At 31.8% G+C, this 19,131-nt stretch overlaps 1 protein-coding gene across 2 annotated transcripts in view; it reads left to right on the forward strand.

Moving 5' to 3' along the window:
• LOC127863762 (deleted in malignant brain tumors 1 protein-like) overlaps window positions 1-19,131 on the forward strand; it is a 92,239-nt gene that overhangs the window by 57,412 nt on the left and 15,696 nt on the right. For both annotated transcript variants that reach the window (XM_052403400.1, XM_052403401.1), the window contains 4 exons: window positions 7,131-7,275; window positions 11,795-11,967; window positions 16,458-16,579; window positions 16,840-17,062. In XM_052403400.1, coding sequence (XP_052259360.1) covers window positions 7,131-7,275; window positions 11,795-11,967; window positions 16,458-16,579; window positions 16,840-17,062 — 663 coding nt within the window. The remainder of the gene's footprint in view (window positions 1-7,130; window positions 7,276-11,794; window positions 11,968-16,457; window positions 16,580-16,839; window positions 17,063-19,131) is intronic.

Consider the following 19,131-nt stretch of genomic DNA (forward strand, 5'->3'; position numbering starts at 1 on the left):
TAAATTAAAGTTTTGGATTATGTTAAGGTAATCAGATAGCCAAATCGATGTTTCAATTCTTTGTATAAAGTTAATGAACTTTTAACGTTTAAATCATTTAGCCACAAACCTATGTTCATATCAATTAGTCTATTTTTAAATATAGGAATAAATACATTTGCATTTACTGATTCTGGGTACATCCAAACATCTACAAAACCAGTGTTTTGAAGTAAGTCTCGTACTTTGGTAATCCAATTGTTACATCGTATTATATTTTCAGCACCATTTCTCATATAACATAGTGTACTATATAATATACTATTAGTTTGTTTAACAGTATACAGTTTTATGAAATATTTTATAATTCGTACATAGCGATTTATATATAATGGGTATCGCCCTAGTTCCCCGTACACAGCTGAATTAGCGGTACTCATTTTGACACCCAGTATTCGTTTCAAAAATCTTCTGTGAACTCTTTCAATATCATCAGCATTTACAAACCCCCAAACCTCACATGCATAACACAGTATTGAAGTAACATAAGAATCGAACAAATTTAACATTATTTTAACAGGAACATGCATGTCTTTAGTGATTGCAAAAAGCGACCCCATAGCCTTTAAGCCTTTATCGGATAAAGCTTGAGTAGTTTGTAAAAATGATCCACCACTTGAAAGTACAATGCCGAGATAGTTAAATGATTGAACCATTTCTATTTGCTCATTGTTATAAAAAATTGGCTCGTTCTGTGAATTATTTCCTCCCTTTTTATATATGACCACTTTTGTTTTTTCTACATTGACTTTCAACTTCCATCGTTCACAATATTCGTATAGATTATCTAAAGATTTTTTGCAATCCTTTTGGTGTTTCTGAAAAAATTACAGCATCATCCGCAAACAATAACAAATAAAAAGATAGCCGGTCCAACGTGATCATGTTTTCATTGTTATTACTCAAAAAGAGTTCGATGTCGTTAGCGAAAAGAGAAAATAGTATAGGTGAGATTGTCTCCCCCTGCAACAATCCAACTTCGCAATTAAAGAAATCCGACAACGTCCGCATATGTCTTACACATAATTTCACTTCAATCATACATAGACCGAATAATTTTTAACAATCTACCGTTTATTCCGCTCTTAATAAGCTTGTACCATAGTCCGTTTCGATATATTGAATCATAACATTTCATAAGGTCGATATAGCAACAGTATAGTTTCTTTTTAGTACTGAGTTGTTTATCTATAAAAGCCTTTCGTAGGAAAATAGCATCCACAGTGCTATAATTGGTTTTGAATCCAAACTGAGCGTCTGTGAGCGTTTCATTTACAATAGCCCACTTTTTAAGCCGTTAATTTATTACGACTGTGAACAGTTTGGCGAAGCAGCTCACTAACGTTATGCCTCGATAGTTGTTAGGGTCAAATGTGTCTCCTTTTTTGAAAATAGGTTTAATTACTTCCTTTGACCAAGATTTGGGAAATGACTCTTTTTCAAGAATATAATTAAATAATATTTCCAGTGGTGTATCAAGCACATCCTTTCCCGCCTCAAAATATTCGAATATAATATTATCAATTGAATGAGATTTATTTATTCCCAATAGTTGTATTGCCTTTCGTATTTCTTCCTTTGTAAATAAAATATCCAACTCTTCAAATGTCCCTGACGTCATGTTATCTGTATTGTGACGTGTTACGTATTCGATAATATCTTCTTCATCATCACTTCTATTTACAGAAGATAAATTTTTAAAATGTTCAAAAAAGGCATCTATGTCAATATTATCACCCGTATTATTAAACGATTTCTTTTTAAAAAGTTTCCAAAATTCTTTTGGCTTTTTAAATCGCATTTCATTCATTTTAAGATATTGATTTCTGTTAAAATTTCGCTTAGATTGTCTGCACTGATACTTATAATCTTTTTTCGCTGTAAGCATATCATATCTAGTATGACCATCTTTATACAAGTTGTACCTGTTTAACTTCTCAACATATATATTTCGTTTTGTTTACATACAATATCAAACCATTTATTACTTGTGTTTGAAAACTGTGAGTATTTATGCCGTGGTTTAGCCTTCTTAAAATAGTTATTTCCGTTATTATTTAAAAACACTGTGAATCGGTCGACCATTTCATCCGTATCTAAGTTATTTTCTTTGCATTGATAAAGGTCCTGCCATAACCGGTTAACTCCTGTAGTCAAATCCCTTAAAAACTGATCACTATAATTATTATCCCATTTAACGTAATAACTTTACGCATTTATATTATGAGCAGATATTTTTGTATTTGTTTTTAAATCAAATGTTAGTGGTGCGTTATTTGAAAATTCGGTTAAATCTTGAACGCAGAAATTCCTTATATGGTCAAAATAATTGTAGCTTGCTACCACATAGTCCACAACGCTTTCGCCATTATGCGTGAAACACGTGAATTTACCAATACTCGCATCGTTTACCTATACTATTTAAAGTCCGTCATACGTAAAGATCGCAGATGTTTATCTACGGGAAGTCTGATACACCAAAATATATACAATCGTTAAACATATTACTTTGAGTATGTTTGTCTCAAAACACTAATGTTATTTAGCTGATTAAGGTTTTATGATCAATCACAAGATTATAAACCATCGCCACATAATCCATACAGATCAGCGTCAAACAATCCAAAGCATAGGTACTTTAAGATTTAAGAAGTCTGCCGTGGTGGCAAAATGAACACTTAGGCTACTTATACTATTTAGTATTTCAGATATGTAAGTTTATTTTAGTAAAAGTATTTGACACCATTCAAATAAATAGTTCACTAAATTTTTTCAGACGTGCGTAAGGTAACGAGACAATGGAGTTGTTAAAAGATGTTTTTAATGAATTAAATATGCATTCGGAAAGCGCTGGATTAAAGTAGTATAAATCATTAATACTCATAGTTGCCATGGAAACAAAAATGGTATTGTTTCACAGTTATTACCATTTTAAAGACTTGAAGACAAAAACATAACAACACAATAAAACAAATTCCCTAAACAGATATGGAACATCATAAACAAGTTTATAATACAAAAATGTATGTCTAATTTCTGGAAATAGGTGTGTATTCAGAAATTGAACATTTTGTATAGCTACGAACTTAAAATTTAAATGAATAACAGCTCATGATACAATTTGTGTTGTGCAACTATACTGCCATACATTTTTTGTTTTATTTAGCAATTTTATTTTGTTCGACGATCGATAAAATTGATTAGACACAATTCATTAAGTTAACAGTTGCTATGGAAACAGTACATTTACAATTGTATATACATGCTATGTGTTATCAACAATATATTTATAGTAATATATTATTAATCTTATCATAAGTGTTGATTGAAAACAGAATTCACTCATTTCATATGTAGAGGTTCAAAAACATGATTTTCAACTAAAACAAAATTATAGCAATAAGCATAACAAATTTAATGATACACGTCATCATTGATTGAACTTAACACAACAAAAAAAATTTTACCGGTAAAAAATAATATACTTGTACACATAACATGAACACATATTTTAACATCACATATATTGATGTTTATATGAACTACAACAATATTAGTGATCTAATTTTTAGACCACATACCAGGCATAAAATTCAATATATGTATTATACGTTATCGAATATTTTAGAGTGAGATCACTATGAGTGAGTTGTTCATCATTACTCATAAAACATATTTTCATGTATCTGACTTAGATAGAAGAAACAACAAAACTGTATACATTATATTCCATACAAATACTAAACATGCGTAATATGTTTACGTATGGATCACAGACTGTTTAAAAAAACGCATAAGATACACATCGTTGAAATTATGTACTACAAATTCATGCATATCAATAAAACTGTATATTTGTTATTCCTTGATGTAAAAGAACCTGTTTAGTCTAGATTAAAACACTCTATCTTTTAAAACAACACATATAGGATCTTGCATGAGTGGTCGTTTTGTATCGAATTTATTAAACAAGTCATCTAAATAAAGATAAAAACGAGACTTGCCGAATTTTTATCTTTATTTAGATGACGAGTTTAATGAATTCAATACAAAATGACCACGAATCTAAGATTCTATTTGTAACATGACCAACAAATTGTATTTTTATTGTATGCTCTTTTCACCATTTATTCACATTTTAAAACAGTTTAACTGAAGAAATTCGCTGGAATAATGACGTCTTTTTGTTAAAAAAATGACGTCATTTCACAGAAATATAACTAGTGTAATAACACCCGTGTAATAAACAAAATGGAGCATTACGTAATTTCACTCCTGGAGCGAAGGTCATGTTATAAAGTCAACTACAACACAATATATTGTCCGCACACATTGTCTAATCTGACAATAAGATGTAAACTTGGTAAGTTCTGGTTACACAAGGATAGGCAAAATGCATTTTCGATGATCGGCAATGATACAAATATATAAATGACTGATTAAGTATTAGCAACCTTCTACGAACACATCAACAATACATCACACAATCGAGACTTCATACTTGTCAACAATGTATTGAAATTACAACAAATATAAAGTGAGATTTTTGTCTTCATCGTTATTTTTCTTTTTGAACACAATCTTTGTGAAAATAACATAGTAAATTATTAATCAATTGATATTATCATGATGAAAATATTCTTGTTTTGTACATAATTTACTCTGAACCATCCAGACATGCAATGAGAACAGAGCATAATCAATGCTCTAAATTAAAACATTAATATAAAGTATAATGCTTATTAATTACTTTATCATACATGTATTAATTGTTGTCAACATACTGTTGAAGACAAGGATGAACTTTGCTGGTTACACGCTAATCTCTTCCTTGGAATGTCTGCTTTATCAAAAGCGTAAACTGTTGTCCATTCTGTAACATAATACATTTTGCTTCAAATACATAATTCTGTGTTTTGAACAAAACATCCTTTGCATAAATACTCGGTTTTTAATTACTTAAAAAAACTGTTAAAAGTTTAAAACTGATAAGGTATACAATGAAGTTTGTAAGTCTTCTTTTACTTCCAATCTAGCACTCTTCCTAAATAGAAGATGTACCAGCACCTATAGGTTATGGGGTGAAAACTGTACAAAGATGCTCAGTTCGGTGTTAGTTTTAAATTTTATACATGGTCATATTATACCTGATAATAATGAGCACATCTTTTGGTGTTCGCACTTTGTCATTTTGCCCAATATGTATTTTTGCCTGAAATACATGAACTAAGAGTTGCAGCTTAAGGCAATTATTTAAATATTGTCAACATGGTCATGAGCACAACCATGTATATGGACATTCTCAACTAGAAAATCTGATAAGAAGAGAAACATACATACTTATACTGATACACATCATCAAAAAGAATTAATCACATTCTAGCACACTAACTGTGTAGTCGCTACGAATGAAAATGTTATTGCTCACATGCTAGTATGTGATTGTACAAAGTTTTGCAAAGAAAATTTGATTACACAGCCCTATTCAGTTGACAGTTTGTCAACTAATCAATTGTTAGGCAATCAGCTTAGAGTACATGCAGTGATAGAATAATACTATAATGGGAATATATGCGCTAAACTTTTCAACGAAATGTTATTACTGTCATTATTAAAAAAGTACAGCAACAAATGTTAAATTTAGAAGTGAATTAGATTATGACAATTTACGGGTCAAACATAGGAACTTGACACAAAAATATTGTCCGAAATCTTCATTGTGATACCCACAATGGCTCATTCACATACCATGATTTACGAGATTCATTTTAAAAACAAATTTTAATTTGTTGAAGCAAAACAACTAAAAAAGTAAGAAAATCTCACCTTTTAAAAAGCAAGACGTTTATCAGAAAATTAACATGTCGAACTATGCCCTACTGTATCAATGTTAATAAGCTAAGGTTAATTTAAACCATATCAAAACCAAAAGAAAATACCTAAAATTATTGTTTCACTAACTTAATTACCTTGGTTAAGGTTATTCTTCAAAATAAAACTTTATTTTTATCGCAAGCAGTGGGTTGACAAAGAACGCGAAACGGAAGTCACAAGTTGAAGTCATGTATCTCGGAAACAACGTCAGCGCCATATAGCTCAAAATCTCATTCCCAGCCTATCAAACCTTGAAAACATAACATGCTGTTGGTGTCAGACTTCACAATTGCAATTTACCACGTAAACTGTGACCGATCCGTTTCATCAATATTCGAAGGATCACGATTAAGATATAACTTGTAATGTCACTTACAGTTATATGTCCAAACGATGTTAAGACTCTCTGAATCGCTGCTTCCGTTGAAGTCGTGCCTTTATGAGTAGTGTTTATTATGTAATAGTATTTTCAACATAAAGAAGTTACACAAAGCGCTGTGTACAACATAACTGTCTTTAATTTTTATGTGTAATGTTTATTTAACAGTTATCGATATCCAACAGTTCAACAAGTAATAAATACACACAATATATCACAATTTTCATGCCTTTTCTTATCTACACCAGACTGTTACATTCGATTGTATTAATCGGATATGTATGCAATTTGAACAATGCGACAAGTTACTATTCCTTAAGTTCAATTTTCAAATTTATTATTAATATCCACGTCAAACATGGTTGTTAAAATGTCTTTATTTGCTTTAATGAATCTATTGACGGTATTAATTTCTATGACGTAATTGCGAATGAAAAATATAATCTACGAAAATACGCTTGCTAAAATAATACAATGTAATTGTAACAACGAGTGTCATATTAATTTTACTTAAATTATTGAAATGTATTCAACATTTTATGACGGGGTCAGCTTTTGCATGTTTAATTAATAATATTCACATTTGTTCACGCTTTTTATAAGCGCCGATAATCAATGATTATTGAAATATACATCAGACACAACGTATGTTTGCACACTGAATGTAACTGAATTCAGAGACTTAAAATAATTAAGTCTACTTTTAACCGCATTTCACTATAAAGCTTCAAAATGCTCATTTAAAAATCATGTTTTATTTTACGAATGCTCGCATCAGTTTTAGTATTCTAGCGATTCCACTTCCGACATTATTGAAATACGTCTTCAACGGTTTCAGCCACCAGTATTCGTCTGATAAATGGATACAGGCCTAACCAGGGACGTCTCGAGGTCTTCTACAACAACACATGGGGTACAGTCTGCGATGACGGCTTCAACAGTTCGGCGGCAATAGTTGTCTGTCGCATGCTGGGATTCTCCGGGTTTGTAACATGAGTTTTGAGTTTCTAACCGGCATCTGAATGATCTTTCTTTAGCTAACATGAAACCAAAGATTTAATGGTGATCACTTGTGGTAGGTTGCTTTTTGGCATGCGTTGTTTATGTTGTATGTCACACATGGTAAAGCAGAGTTAAAATGTTTAAACATAATGGCTCGCAGATTAGGTATTTTTTCATTTTACTTTGTATGAATGGCCTATTGGGTAACAAATTGGTCCCGCCCTAAGGGAAACTTGTTTTCCTTATATTAGTTAAGTTAAAAAATCTTATTCTATTTAACCGTAATTCTCAGATGTTTACTATTTATATATATAACATCAACTTGTGGCCAAGTGTCTTATAATATATTTACTTGAAGGTTAACATTTGCTTTGACTTCGGGTCACTTGTTTTCATTATATGTGTGTAGTGTAAATCCAAATAATATTCTTTTATGAACCCGCAAGGCACGGAAGTCTAACACTTTTATTAAACATCGTAAAGGGATTCTCTATCTCGCTAGTTCAAATAATGTCCTTAGGGTAAAAATGAAATGTCCCTAGTGGGAACACTCTAAAAAATCAATCTTATTCGCATAAACCTCAGCGCCAAGAGGTTTTAGGGTGTATTTTATAGTGGTTTTGTTTTAAAAAGTTTCTTCAAATAATGCACGTGGGGTCGATATTAGCCCTTTCTCGGGTCTCGGGTCATTTTCTGTATTCTCATAGTCGAAAAAATACACTCTTTTGAAATCGCACGGTCAAGAGGCTTGTTGTATATAATGAGAATGCAATACTGCTCCAGCAGCTGGAGTTTCAATTATTTATATTGTTATTGCACAACATCGTGATGGTTCATTAACAAAGGTTATTCTACTCATGTTACTGGGGTGAATATTGACCTGCCCTGGGAATACCTTTTTATACGTATATGTAAAAAATAAAACCAAACAAAATATCCTCATCTGTTTGGACCATGGGTTGAGTATGTGTTATTAAACCACTTCTTTTCTTCTACCGAGTTTGTTCAAGTCATGCCACACATGGCCACAAGAAGCTTAGTATTTGTTATGTTATCTGGCGGTATCCCCCCAAGTTTGTTCAAAGCATGCATATAATGTCAGAAATGGCCCGACCTGTAGTCTACAATCAATTGCGAAAACATATGTGGAGCTATAGCCTCAGAAAGTAGACGTATGCGAACTTGCTTTATGATATATATGATGTATATTGTAATGGAAAATTCAAATTTTGCTTTGCGTCGTTTTTTTGTAATGAGTTCAACGGTTAAAAATGCATGTGCAATATCTAAACTTTGAAATGACACTTCATCTTTGAAAGTTAAGGAAATAACATAACCAACAATATTTCAAATTGAAGCATTTGCAAAAAAAGCTGCAACGTTTTCAATATAATATATAAGCTTATGCGTACTAAAATTAAATTTTTATCGAATTATATATGTTTGATTTTATTGTCTGGATATTAAATTATTAAAAAAAATATATTGAAGAAACACTGAATTTGGAAAAAAATGTATTGTATGTAACATTATGGAAGTAGAAAATAGAAATTATATTAACAATCTCTCAGTTATCTCTCAGGTTTATTAGTTGAATTGCTTGACAACACAGTTTTATGTTCTCCTCTTAATCGTCTATAAATCAGGCGTGTAGCGTCAAAAAACACCGTTACTATTTTGTTCAAAGGAGCTTTTAAACGTTATACTTTGAAAAAGGTCGTTGTTATCTTGGTACTTAGCTAAAGGTTTTCTATCATTTAAAAAAGCTTCCCATAAAAATTATATAATATAATAAAATATATTATCTAAACGCTGAAAGTAGGCTTTATTAAAACTGCACTTTCATATACATAAATAACTGTGTAAATTACAAAATTAATTGGTGTTGCAATTCCAAGAAAAACTCAATCCCTTTTAAATGTAACCGACTGACATATCCATAGCGGACACATTTTCGAAGTTAGATACGCTTCGGTTTAGTCAAAGTTTCACACTTCTTGGTTAAGTCATTTCAACGCAGTTATTTAATAAATTTGGTAAGCGTCCAATTACTTTTTTCAGCTAATCGTAATTAGTTTAAAAAAAAATTAAAACGTTGGTGAAAGTCAAACAATTATTCCATCTTCCCGTCCGTCAGTCTGTAATTCCGTCAATCCGTCAGTTTGCCCGTCTGTCAGAAAACATTTCCATGGTTATATATCAGAAACTATATAAAATATCAACATGACACTTCATTGGTGTATACATATCAATGATGAGAAGTACCATGCCCATGAGCCATAACGCTGTCTTAAGGTAGCGCCACTGTAATGATTTCCCGCGATGTCTTCGAAGATTAAAGAGCCTTTTTACCTGTTTACTTATGGATATCTAATTTAAGCATGTACTGATGTAAAGTTGTCGTGGTCGAGTGGTTAAGGCTATATACTATAAATCTTTTTGGATCTTCCCGCGCAGGTTCGAATCCGGCCGACGCGTTTTATTTCTTTTCTAACGTAATTTGAATTAATATAGCATATAAGCTATGTTTATTGTTAAAAATGTTAAAATTGTTATGCATATTCTTCAATTTTTAAAATTAAAACAACGTTGTGGCTAAATTGGTTTATTTACTGCTGAAAATACGAATCATGCATGTTGCATTTTATTTTTATTTAAAAAAGTAAACGGTTAATCTATTTCTTTGTATTTTTGCTGTATATAGTGTATCTATAAAAACCAAGTTCAAAATATTACTTAAATTATACTTTTTGAATTTTATGACACTTTTTAACCAACCCAATTTCTACTTGGCTGAAACCGCTTACATTTCTTTGCGCTCTTCCATAGATAACACGTCATAAAAAATAAATGTCTGTAAAAGAATACTTATTTCATCTTGTTTAAATTTTAAACACTTTTACTGCATCTGTACACACCAACTGCGTGCCCATATTTGGAAATCTGAATGTATTATGGAACTTTCATATACCCTAGGGCTGCAAATAAACTGGACAAAAGCCGAGCGTGGGGGTAGTTTGGAAAAAATCAGTATTTTTTTTAAAGCATGGAAAGCCTACCTTAACATTTGCATGTAGTTCAGTGAAATAATGCAGATAAAGAAAATACTACATTAAACTATATTTGGAAAGGTGCATATTACAGTGGCGCTACCTTAAATAAAAAGAATTGTCCTTTGTTTTTTATGATGTAATTTTTCATGGCTATATCTCGAATAACATACAAGACTTCAACATGCAACTTCATGTGCGTATTGATATTGATAAGAAATGCCATGCACAAGAACCATAACCCTACACTTTATTATATTAGAGTTATTGCCTTTTGTAGTTTTTGTATTTTGTAACTGTATGGGGCTCTATGTCAGATATGCTAGAAGTAGCTGTTTACTATTGCATTATTGTTCCATGGATACAATACTATGCTCATTCAAATGCAGTAATCGCTACTATAAGGCCAACTCTTTAATTACAACAATATATATCTACCAAGTTTGTTTTAATGATGCTATTTGGGCAAAATTGCCCTCGTCCGGGAATAGACTGGCCCCATCCTGGAATAGACTGCTTCCTTCATATGTATACAATCAAAGTATTTTATGTTATACTATAGGATTTTCCTTTATCATGTTTGTTAAAATATGCCCTTGGGGTTAACAATTGCCTACCCTGGAATAACTTGTTTCTCTATTAAGAATATAATAACAACTTAAACGTTTATATTTCCATAAATTAAAATGTTATGAGCATAGGTATATTTAGGGGACCTAAATAAGTGAATTCTAATTATGTCCCTGTGATCCAAACTTGCCACAACCACAAGGGTAACACAGAAAGGTACGAAATTTATAAATAATTACTTCAACAATCTTCAAGCTTTAATTTACGTGGTAATATGTGGTTTGTAGAGGATTGACGAACGATCAAACACAACAACATCATAAGTCTTATAGAACAATACCACTTAATATTTTTCTTCTTGGTATTTTAATAGTTTTGTTTCCCTATGGGGAAAAAAAAAATTTAAAGCGATTAGTTTTTGGCTGATAGTAGATAATTTATAAATATATGATTGCAATTAAATGTTAGCTATCAATATAGTTTTATGCGTTTTAAATTTATTAGTGTATAAAATGTAATATACTGAGAAAAAAATCTTACAAACAACTTTCAAATAACAACTGTAGGCAATGAACGCAATACCCCCAACACCAAAGTTTATTCCTATTTGTTTTTTAATTCCCCTAACTATATCGTCGAACATGTCAAATTGAAAGCAAGTGGAAAACGTGATTTCAATTGTTGTCTTCAGGTTATTTATCGCTAGATAATTTATAGGAGCTCAAGCCCGCAAGACCTGCACCGGTAAATTTGAAACAAGGCTTGCTCAGATTTTCAACTACGTACAGGTTTGCTCATAACGTTATATTGTTACGTTATTATTTTACAATTAAGACCTGTTTGATCGAAATCCTTATATAAATTAGTACTGTTTTTGCAGGAACGTGTTCGCACCCGCAGCCTTGAATTCGACCACATATGGGCAGGGTACTGGCCCTATATGGCTGGATGACGTGAGGTGCAACGGTACCGAGTCGAGTTTGTCCTACTGCCGGACTACACACTGGGGCGAGCACAACTGTGGTCATGGCGAAGATGTCGGAGTAGATTGCAGTAAGTATCTACAGAACACTATTATAATATTTCATTTAACCAGCGTAAAACATATTAAGTAAGTTTGTATATATCATTAATGCAATGAATTCTCATCTCAATATTTAACCCATGAACTTCATGTTGTATTAGCATATGCATAGACAGTATTTTGCTTTAGTGCATGGAGTTAAAATTGTTCCAAAAAAGTAAAATGAATATAAATTATTCAATAAAGTTGAAAAAAATATGATGACACTAAATATGTTTAAATATTTCATCGTAGTTTTACTATCTATGTTTTCATTAAGGGTTATAGAAGTACAGGTACATACAATAAATCTACCATACATTGTTGTTGTTGTTTTTTTTTTTGGGGGGGAGAGCTCGCAGCCTAGAAACAAAATCAAAAGGAAATATGTTCATCAGATTTATATTTCATATTCTTGAATTAGATTTATATTTCATATTCATTGGGTGACATTCGACGATTTAGTTAAACATATATGAATTATTTGCTAGTATCGGTTAGGATATGAATTGGGAACGGGTTCCGTTTTCCTTATTCGAAAATCAATTTACAAATAAAACAACGTTTGGTTGTGTTTTGATTCCCTTTTGCTTATTTATCCGTAAAAGATTTTATCAAATGTGTTGAGCTTTAATAAGGAATAAGGAACTAAGAAAAAGGAACATACTTACTTTAATTTTATGCATGGAATTTTACTGAAACCGTATTGTCACATATTGCAGCACTGTTTCTGAAAAAAGATTCAGGTGGACTGTAGTATGGAATATAATATGGCATATACATATACAATCAATGGCTCATATTAGTTTTGAACATTTATAATTTGTAATCAAATAAAAGTAAACACTACTTGATAGTTTACGATTTAAGGTCTTTTTACACCAATACAGCACACATACAACCAAATCTTAGATGGTTTAATTGGTAAATTGTTATCGAAATATATTTTAGGTTTATTCTTATATTATAACCGGCATTTGTACTTTCACAGTGAGTTTCTTTACTGCATTTTCTGACAAAAATAATAAGATCTATTTCTTTTTATCAACAGTTGCAAAACAGCAAACAACACATTTTGTTGATGATTACGATGTTCAAATTTTGTTTTTGATAGCTTTGTACCTACTCATTCTACTGCTTATGTGCATAGTGCGAAATATATAATAATTAATCGCTTATCAATCATATATATTTGTCTCTAATAAATCAATCAAGTTGGCTTATAATAATTTAGTTGCACAATAAAATCATATTGTTTTTTTTTTGTTTAACGCTGCAATCGCAAATAAATTTAAAGCTCCGTCCAATTAATTAAATAAAGGAAGAATCAAATGGATCCTAGTGTCCCGCTGCTTTGCTATAAAACATTCAAAATCGAGTGCAACACGATCTATGAGCATTTAATCTTACGGTGCTAGGTAAATGAAAGCTATATGCGTGTTTTACGAAGTAAAAATGCGACTAAACCGTACCGCGATTAAATATATTTTATATGTATTTTATATTTTTAACATCTTTGAATGCATACCGCAGTATACCGATATATTATTTCAAATAAAAACACACACGAACATGCAAAAAAATTGACACTTCTATAATAAAATGATTTGAGAATATATACCCAAATTATATACAACACAAAGTATATACGTATATATTCCGTAGTCTCTATAATACAAAATATTCTTCCGAGCGAGTCATGTAACAATATTGAATGCACATGAAGATCCATAGAGCATTCAACTACGGGGTGGGGAATACGATTTAGTGGTTCCACTTTTGTACTTGGGGGAGGTGCTATATGGACAATGGACAATTAATGGCCTTTTATTAATCTTTTGCTATTTAATTATAGTGCTTTCAACATAAAGAAGTTAAACAAAACTCTGTGTAAACAAAATTATATATAATCGTTATGCTTAATCTTTATATGAATGGTTATTGACATCAAACAATTCAACAAATAATACATGCACAACAAATCACAATATTCTTGCTTTTTCTCATATTAACCAGGCTGTTACATTTGATTGTGTTGATTGGGTATGTTTACACTTTGAACAGTATGAGAGAATATGGTCCGTGTGTATATCGTCTTTTCCATTTTCATTTTGCATTAGACTCAACGAAAAACAAAAAACAACGTATATTAGTTCATATTCCGATTTTCGTATAATCGGAACAAAAACAAAAAAAACAAAAACGAAGTTGAGTTCTTTGTATCGTTTATCGGTGTACTAATAACAAAACAAAACAAAAATCTTATTTCTCTATCAAATTTTGTTTCAATTTAAATTATACAAAAATCAACATATACAAATTGAAACACAGTGCCTGTTTCCATTTACCGTTCTTAAATTGATAAAACGGTATACGAAAAACGAGGGGCGCTCCGCTGTTTGGGAGAAATAAGTCGTGATTGATCTTTTTACGCAGTTTTCTCCCTTAGATCTTATTACTTTTGAATACATACATGTAGACAATTATAGACGAAGAATAGTCGAGTCTTGGGACAGCTATTATTGGCTACTCTAATGGGAAAATAAAAAGATCTCGTAACATTATATTACAAGACCATTACATTATAATAATTGAAAAAACAACGCTTATTAAAGTCTATTATTTAAAATACCATATAAGTTACAACTATGAAATTGTTACAAATAATTATGTTTATGAATAAGGTTTTTTAGGTACGTTTTTTCCACTTTTCGAATGACTTTTTACATGAACTGGATGTGTATAAAAGGAATAAAATAATACATTGTTCGACTTTTCATGCCCTTTAACAGATCAAGCAAGCCAACGCTTGAATGCGCGTTTCTGTCGGCAAATCATACACGTATAGTTACAGATATACTAGCTTTTCTATAATGGTATTCGAGTTCCATTTTAGGAGACAACCAGGATCTAAAACGGAACGTTTCAACGCGTGCAAGTAGTTTCTATAGGCGTTACGCATGCTATTCGCCTTCTTTATGAACCGTCACGTTTAAAATCATGTTTAGCGGCGTTATTATATCATTGGAAGGTAAATATTTTGTAAGCACTCACTTAACCATTTCATAAGCTTCAAACAACTTTTGATTTATTCTGCCTGTGTCTTGTTCTTTCTTTCAATATTGGCAGTACTAATACAATTTTAACATTCATTTATGTACGGTGATGTTAAAAGGGGAAATTTTAGCAGCCGCCGCCGATTATTGTGCTTCTTAGCACATCTTTCGGGTCTAAGGGGTAATAATAATTGAAAAACGGGACTCAAGGGATGGGGTATTACAGCTCTTAAAATGTAAGGACCTCTCCCTGATTTTAAGACTTAAACGAGTTGTTTGTTTTTTGTAAAAGAAGTACTGAATTTTCACAGTATAAGGGCAAAGAAAAAGAAATGTCATAAGAGACAAACTATAGCCCTATGAATTCGGTTGGATCGACATGTAATTCCGGTACGTTAGGAAACATTTAGATGTCAGATTATAATCATTTCTATTTGGACATATTCATAATTTGGAAAAACAACTGAAAATATCCACGTCTTCTTCCCTTACGGCGTGTCTTTCCCTCCCCCCGAAAATGCTCGTAAGAAGCCATCCTGATCGAAATAAGTGATGTATTCTTATGTAAAGGAAAAAAGAACGCGCAATAGCCACGAATGAGTTACCTCCCCAAACAGCAGCACAGAGCAAAGATCTATAAATCATTTTTTTATTTAAAGCTTTTTGAACAGCGCCACTCGTTTTTCGTTTTTTGTAAACCGTAATATCAAACCAAAAACGGTAAACGGGACCAAGTTTTAATCATTGGTTTTCGTTATATGAAGATTGAAACGAAATTTGAAGAGGGAAATACATCGCATTTTGTTTTATAATTAGTACAACGAAAAACGATATAAAGAAGTTAATTTTGTTTTCGTACTTTGTTTTTGTTTCGGTTATTATACAATCGGAATATAAACTAATATGCATATGCCTTAATTCTCATGTTTCGGTGTGTCGAACTCAAAACGAAAAAGGAAAAGACGGTGTTTACACGGACCGAATATTATTCCTTAAATTTATTTTTCAAATTTATTATAAATATCCATGTCAAACATGATTTTGCTAATGTCTTTATTGTTTTATTTGTATTATGTGCATGGATCCGGCTGGCCTCTGGAGCGTTGATAAACCAGTTACACCGATATTCATATCTATTTTACTTAAATTATTGGAATTGATTAAACATTTTATGACGGAATCAGCATTTGCATATTCAATAAATAATATTAACATTTTTATAAGCGCCGATAAACAAAGATAATCGAAATTTAAATCAGACAAACAGGATTAATATTAAGTTGGAATCTGTAATGATTGCACACTCAATTTAACTGAATTCAGTGACTTAACAAAAATAAAGACTACTAAAATACATTTTACTCTGAAGCTTTAGAATGCTCATTCAATTTTATATCAGCATTTTATAACACTTACCTTTTCAGAGTGTGGCGGGGTCCTGACAGATCCATATGGCGTCATCACGAGTCCGAACTTCCCGTCGAATTACATCAACAATGTTCATTGTAACTGGTTTATCAACGCTCCAGATGCCAGCCGGATCAATGTACATTATTCACATTTTAATCACTGTTCAATAAATCAACAACAATTATACTTTTATTCAACTTTTGTGTGGCATTGTATACGGAAACTGGGTAATATTACATTTGAAATATAAAATGAATCTAAAATTTTTCTTGGTTATTATAAATTTACATTTTCATGTCATATTTAAAATATGTTATTCAAGCTGCATAATGTTTTACAGGTACACAATTACGCACAATAAATGCACACGAAATTACTTGCCCCATGTGTTTTCAGTTGAACATTACAGACTTTGCAATGGAATTCGACGACCTGTGTAGACATGACTACCTGGAGCTCTTCAACGGACCTCATGCCTCCTCTCTGTCAATTGGAAAGTACTGCGGGACAGTGCCACCTATGGGATTTAAGTTGCAGTCGAATTATATCTACATTGTCTTCTCAACAGACAGCAGCACTTCCTATAAGGGTTTCAGAATGACTTACACATTCACACGAGGTAGGATTCATTATAATAATGCTCCCTTTTGCGTGTCGATTAAAAATCCAACATTCGACATGTTTTAAATCACAATCTGCACTTTTCTTCCATTCAATTTATGTTTCTGGTATCTATTTCTTATGATTTAATAATTTATTAGAACAGCTCCGTTACAGCGCGGCTCGTGGGATCCACTGATTGCGATAACGATATTACTTGTCATGTCATTCGTGTAGTTACATATTCAAAAGAATAGCTTGACTATCTCAAACACGTATTACCTACCTTTTGCGTGCATCTGTTTTAAATCGTTCATATACGATAATATCCCATGTAAGACTTGTCAAATGCATGTTATTCAATACTTGGAATCCAAACCGCATTTCCAACTTTTGTTAATGTAATGTTAACAAAGTGTACCTACAGATAGACAGTTCTCCAGAATTTGATGTTAATAATTGGTTCTGATTAAAAGCAGGTAAAAATAATGCTTCAAGGACAACCTATAATCTTTGTCGCGAACATCGAGGGCTTTTCGATTCGATTGCTGAATAAAAAAAATCGTGGCACAGAGAACGTTAGGATCTTCACTTTTTATTACACGATTTGAAGTGATTTTGTATTTAAAAAATGGCAAACCTTTCCTCTGAGTTTAAAGTATTTTATGCTGCTTCGACATTACTACCATGGTTAACATGTGCATTTTTATAAAATGACAATCATTTTCTCTAAATTAAAACAAATCTGTATTGCTGCCTATTTTTCTACAATGCTTGATACAGGTCAGTATTGATCTGTGACAAGTTCAGGGATGGTATTATCTCCATGTGAAAAGCGAGAAGTCGGCTACTTTTGTTGATAAGATAACAAAGCAGAATAAATCATATCATCATGTCAAATTGAAATATAGGATTTATTTCATGTGTGGCCCGCGCAATTACTGTAAACGTATAGAAATTCGTCGGTATGAAATTTCGTGGTTTAATAAAAAAACAACTAATTCGTTTACACGTAATTTCGTGGATTTCAAATAAAAAACAACTAATTCGTTGACACGTAATTTCGTGGATTTCAAATAAAAAACAACTTACCGTCATAATTATTGAAGTTTTATTAAAACAACCAGAGTAATAACGAAGCATAATCTGCTTATCTGTGTTGACAGCAAGACTCGAGGTTAATGTGCACTGAAGCATGAAAGTGTTTCCGATAATTGTCGATAAGAGCGATAAAGCGGCGCACTTGTGGGTCCCCACTCGCTAATTGCCATCATTGTTGTTTTAACAATATTTGTAAATCACAGCGCAATTGGTCCCCTAGTATTAACAATTGAGTAATAAGGTCCCCAAAATACACGTGTGAAAACCGTAATGTCTCTTTTAAGTTTAATTGGCACTAATTGACATATGTGATACTATCTGCAAACTGTTAATTTGACGACGGCCCGTAAAAGAGGACAGTCGTTGATGTACAGTGTATATACCGTGCTTGATTATAAAAGCATTATTAACCAAAAACTTATCAAGAAAACAACATATCGTATTAACTAGCGTTCAAACAATGTCTCTTTCAAAATGGTTGAAAACGGGAACAGTACAGACACGTTCTCCTACTATGGCAGGATTGCCCGACCCTGCAAAGGCTCTGTCTATGTCTGAAGCTTTATTAACACAGGCCGCTAACGATGCAGTAGAAGAAATGGTCAATGGACGTAAACGGATGCGTGGGGAATACGGTTCTTACTGTGACGAAACCAGGGCAAAAATTGCGCGTTACGCAATTTACAACGGCATTTTGATGAATAAAAAAGAAAAAAATCACACGACTTAAGTGTTTAATTAATGCACTGGATGGCGAACAAATTGATATTTTATATAAACACACTACTTGTTATTCATACTGATTAATCATTAACATCGTAGTTCTTATAATACTAAGTAATCATAAACATCTTAGTTCAAACATATTTAATTTACGTCAAATTAGTGGAAAATAACAACAACATTTACAATTCGGAATTATTTTAATTAGTCGAGATAAAGTGTAATGTGACCTACTGAAGTGAAGTTACTATTACAAAAAACAAA

The sequence above is a fragment of the Dreissena polymorpha genome, unplaced genomic scaffold, assembly GCF_020536995.1.
Source record: "Dreissena polymorpha isolate Duluth1 unplaced genomic scaffold, UMN_Dpol_1.0 chrUn034, whole genome shotgun sequence".
Classification (NCBI taxonomy): Eukaryota; Metazoa; Mollusca; class Bivalvia; order Myida; family Dreissenidae; genus Dreissena; species Dreissena polymorpha.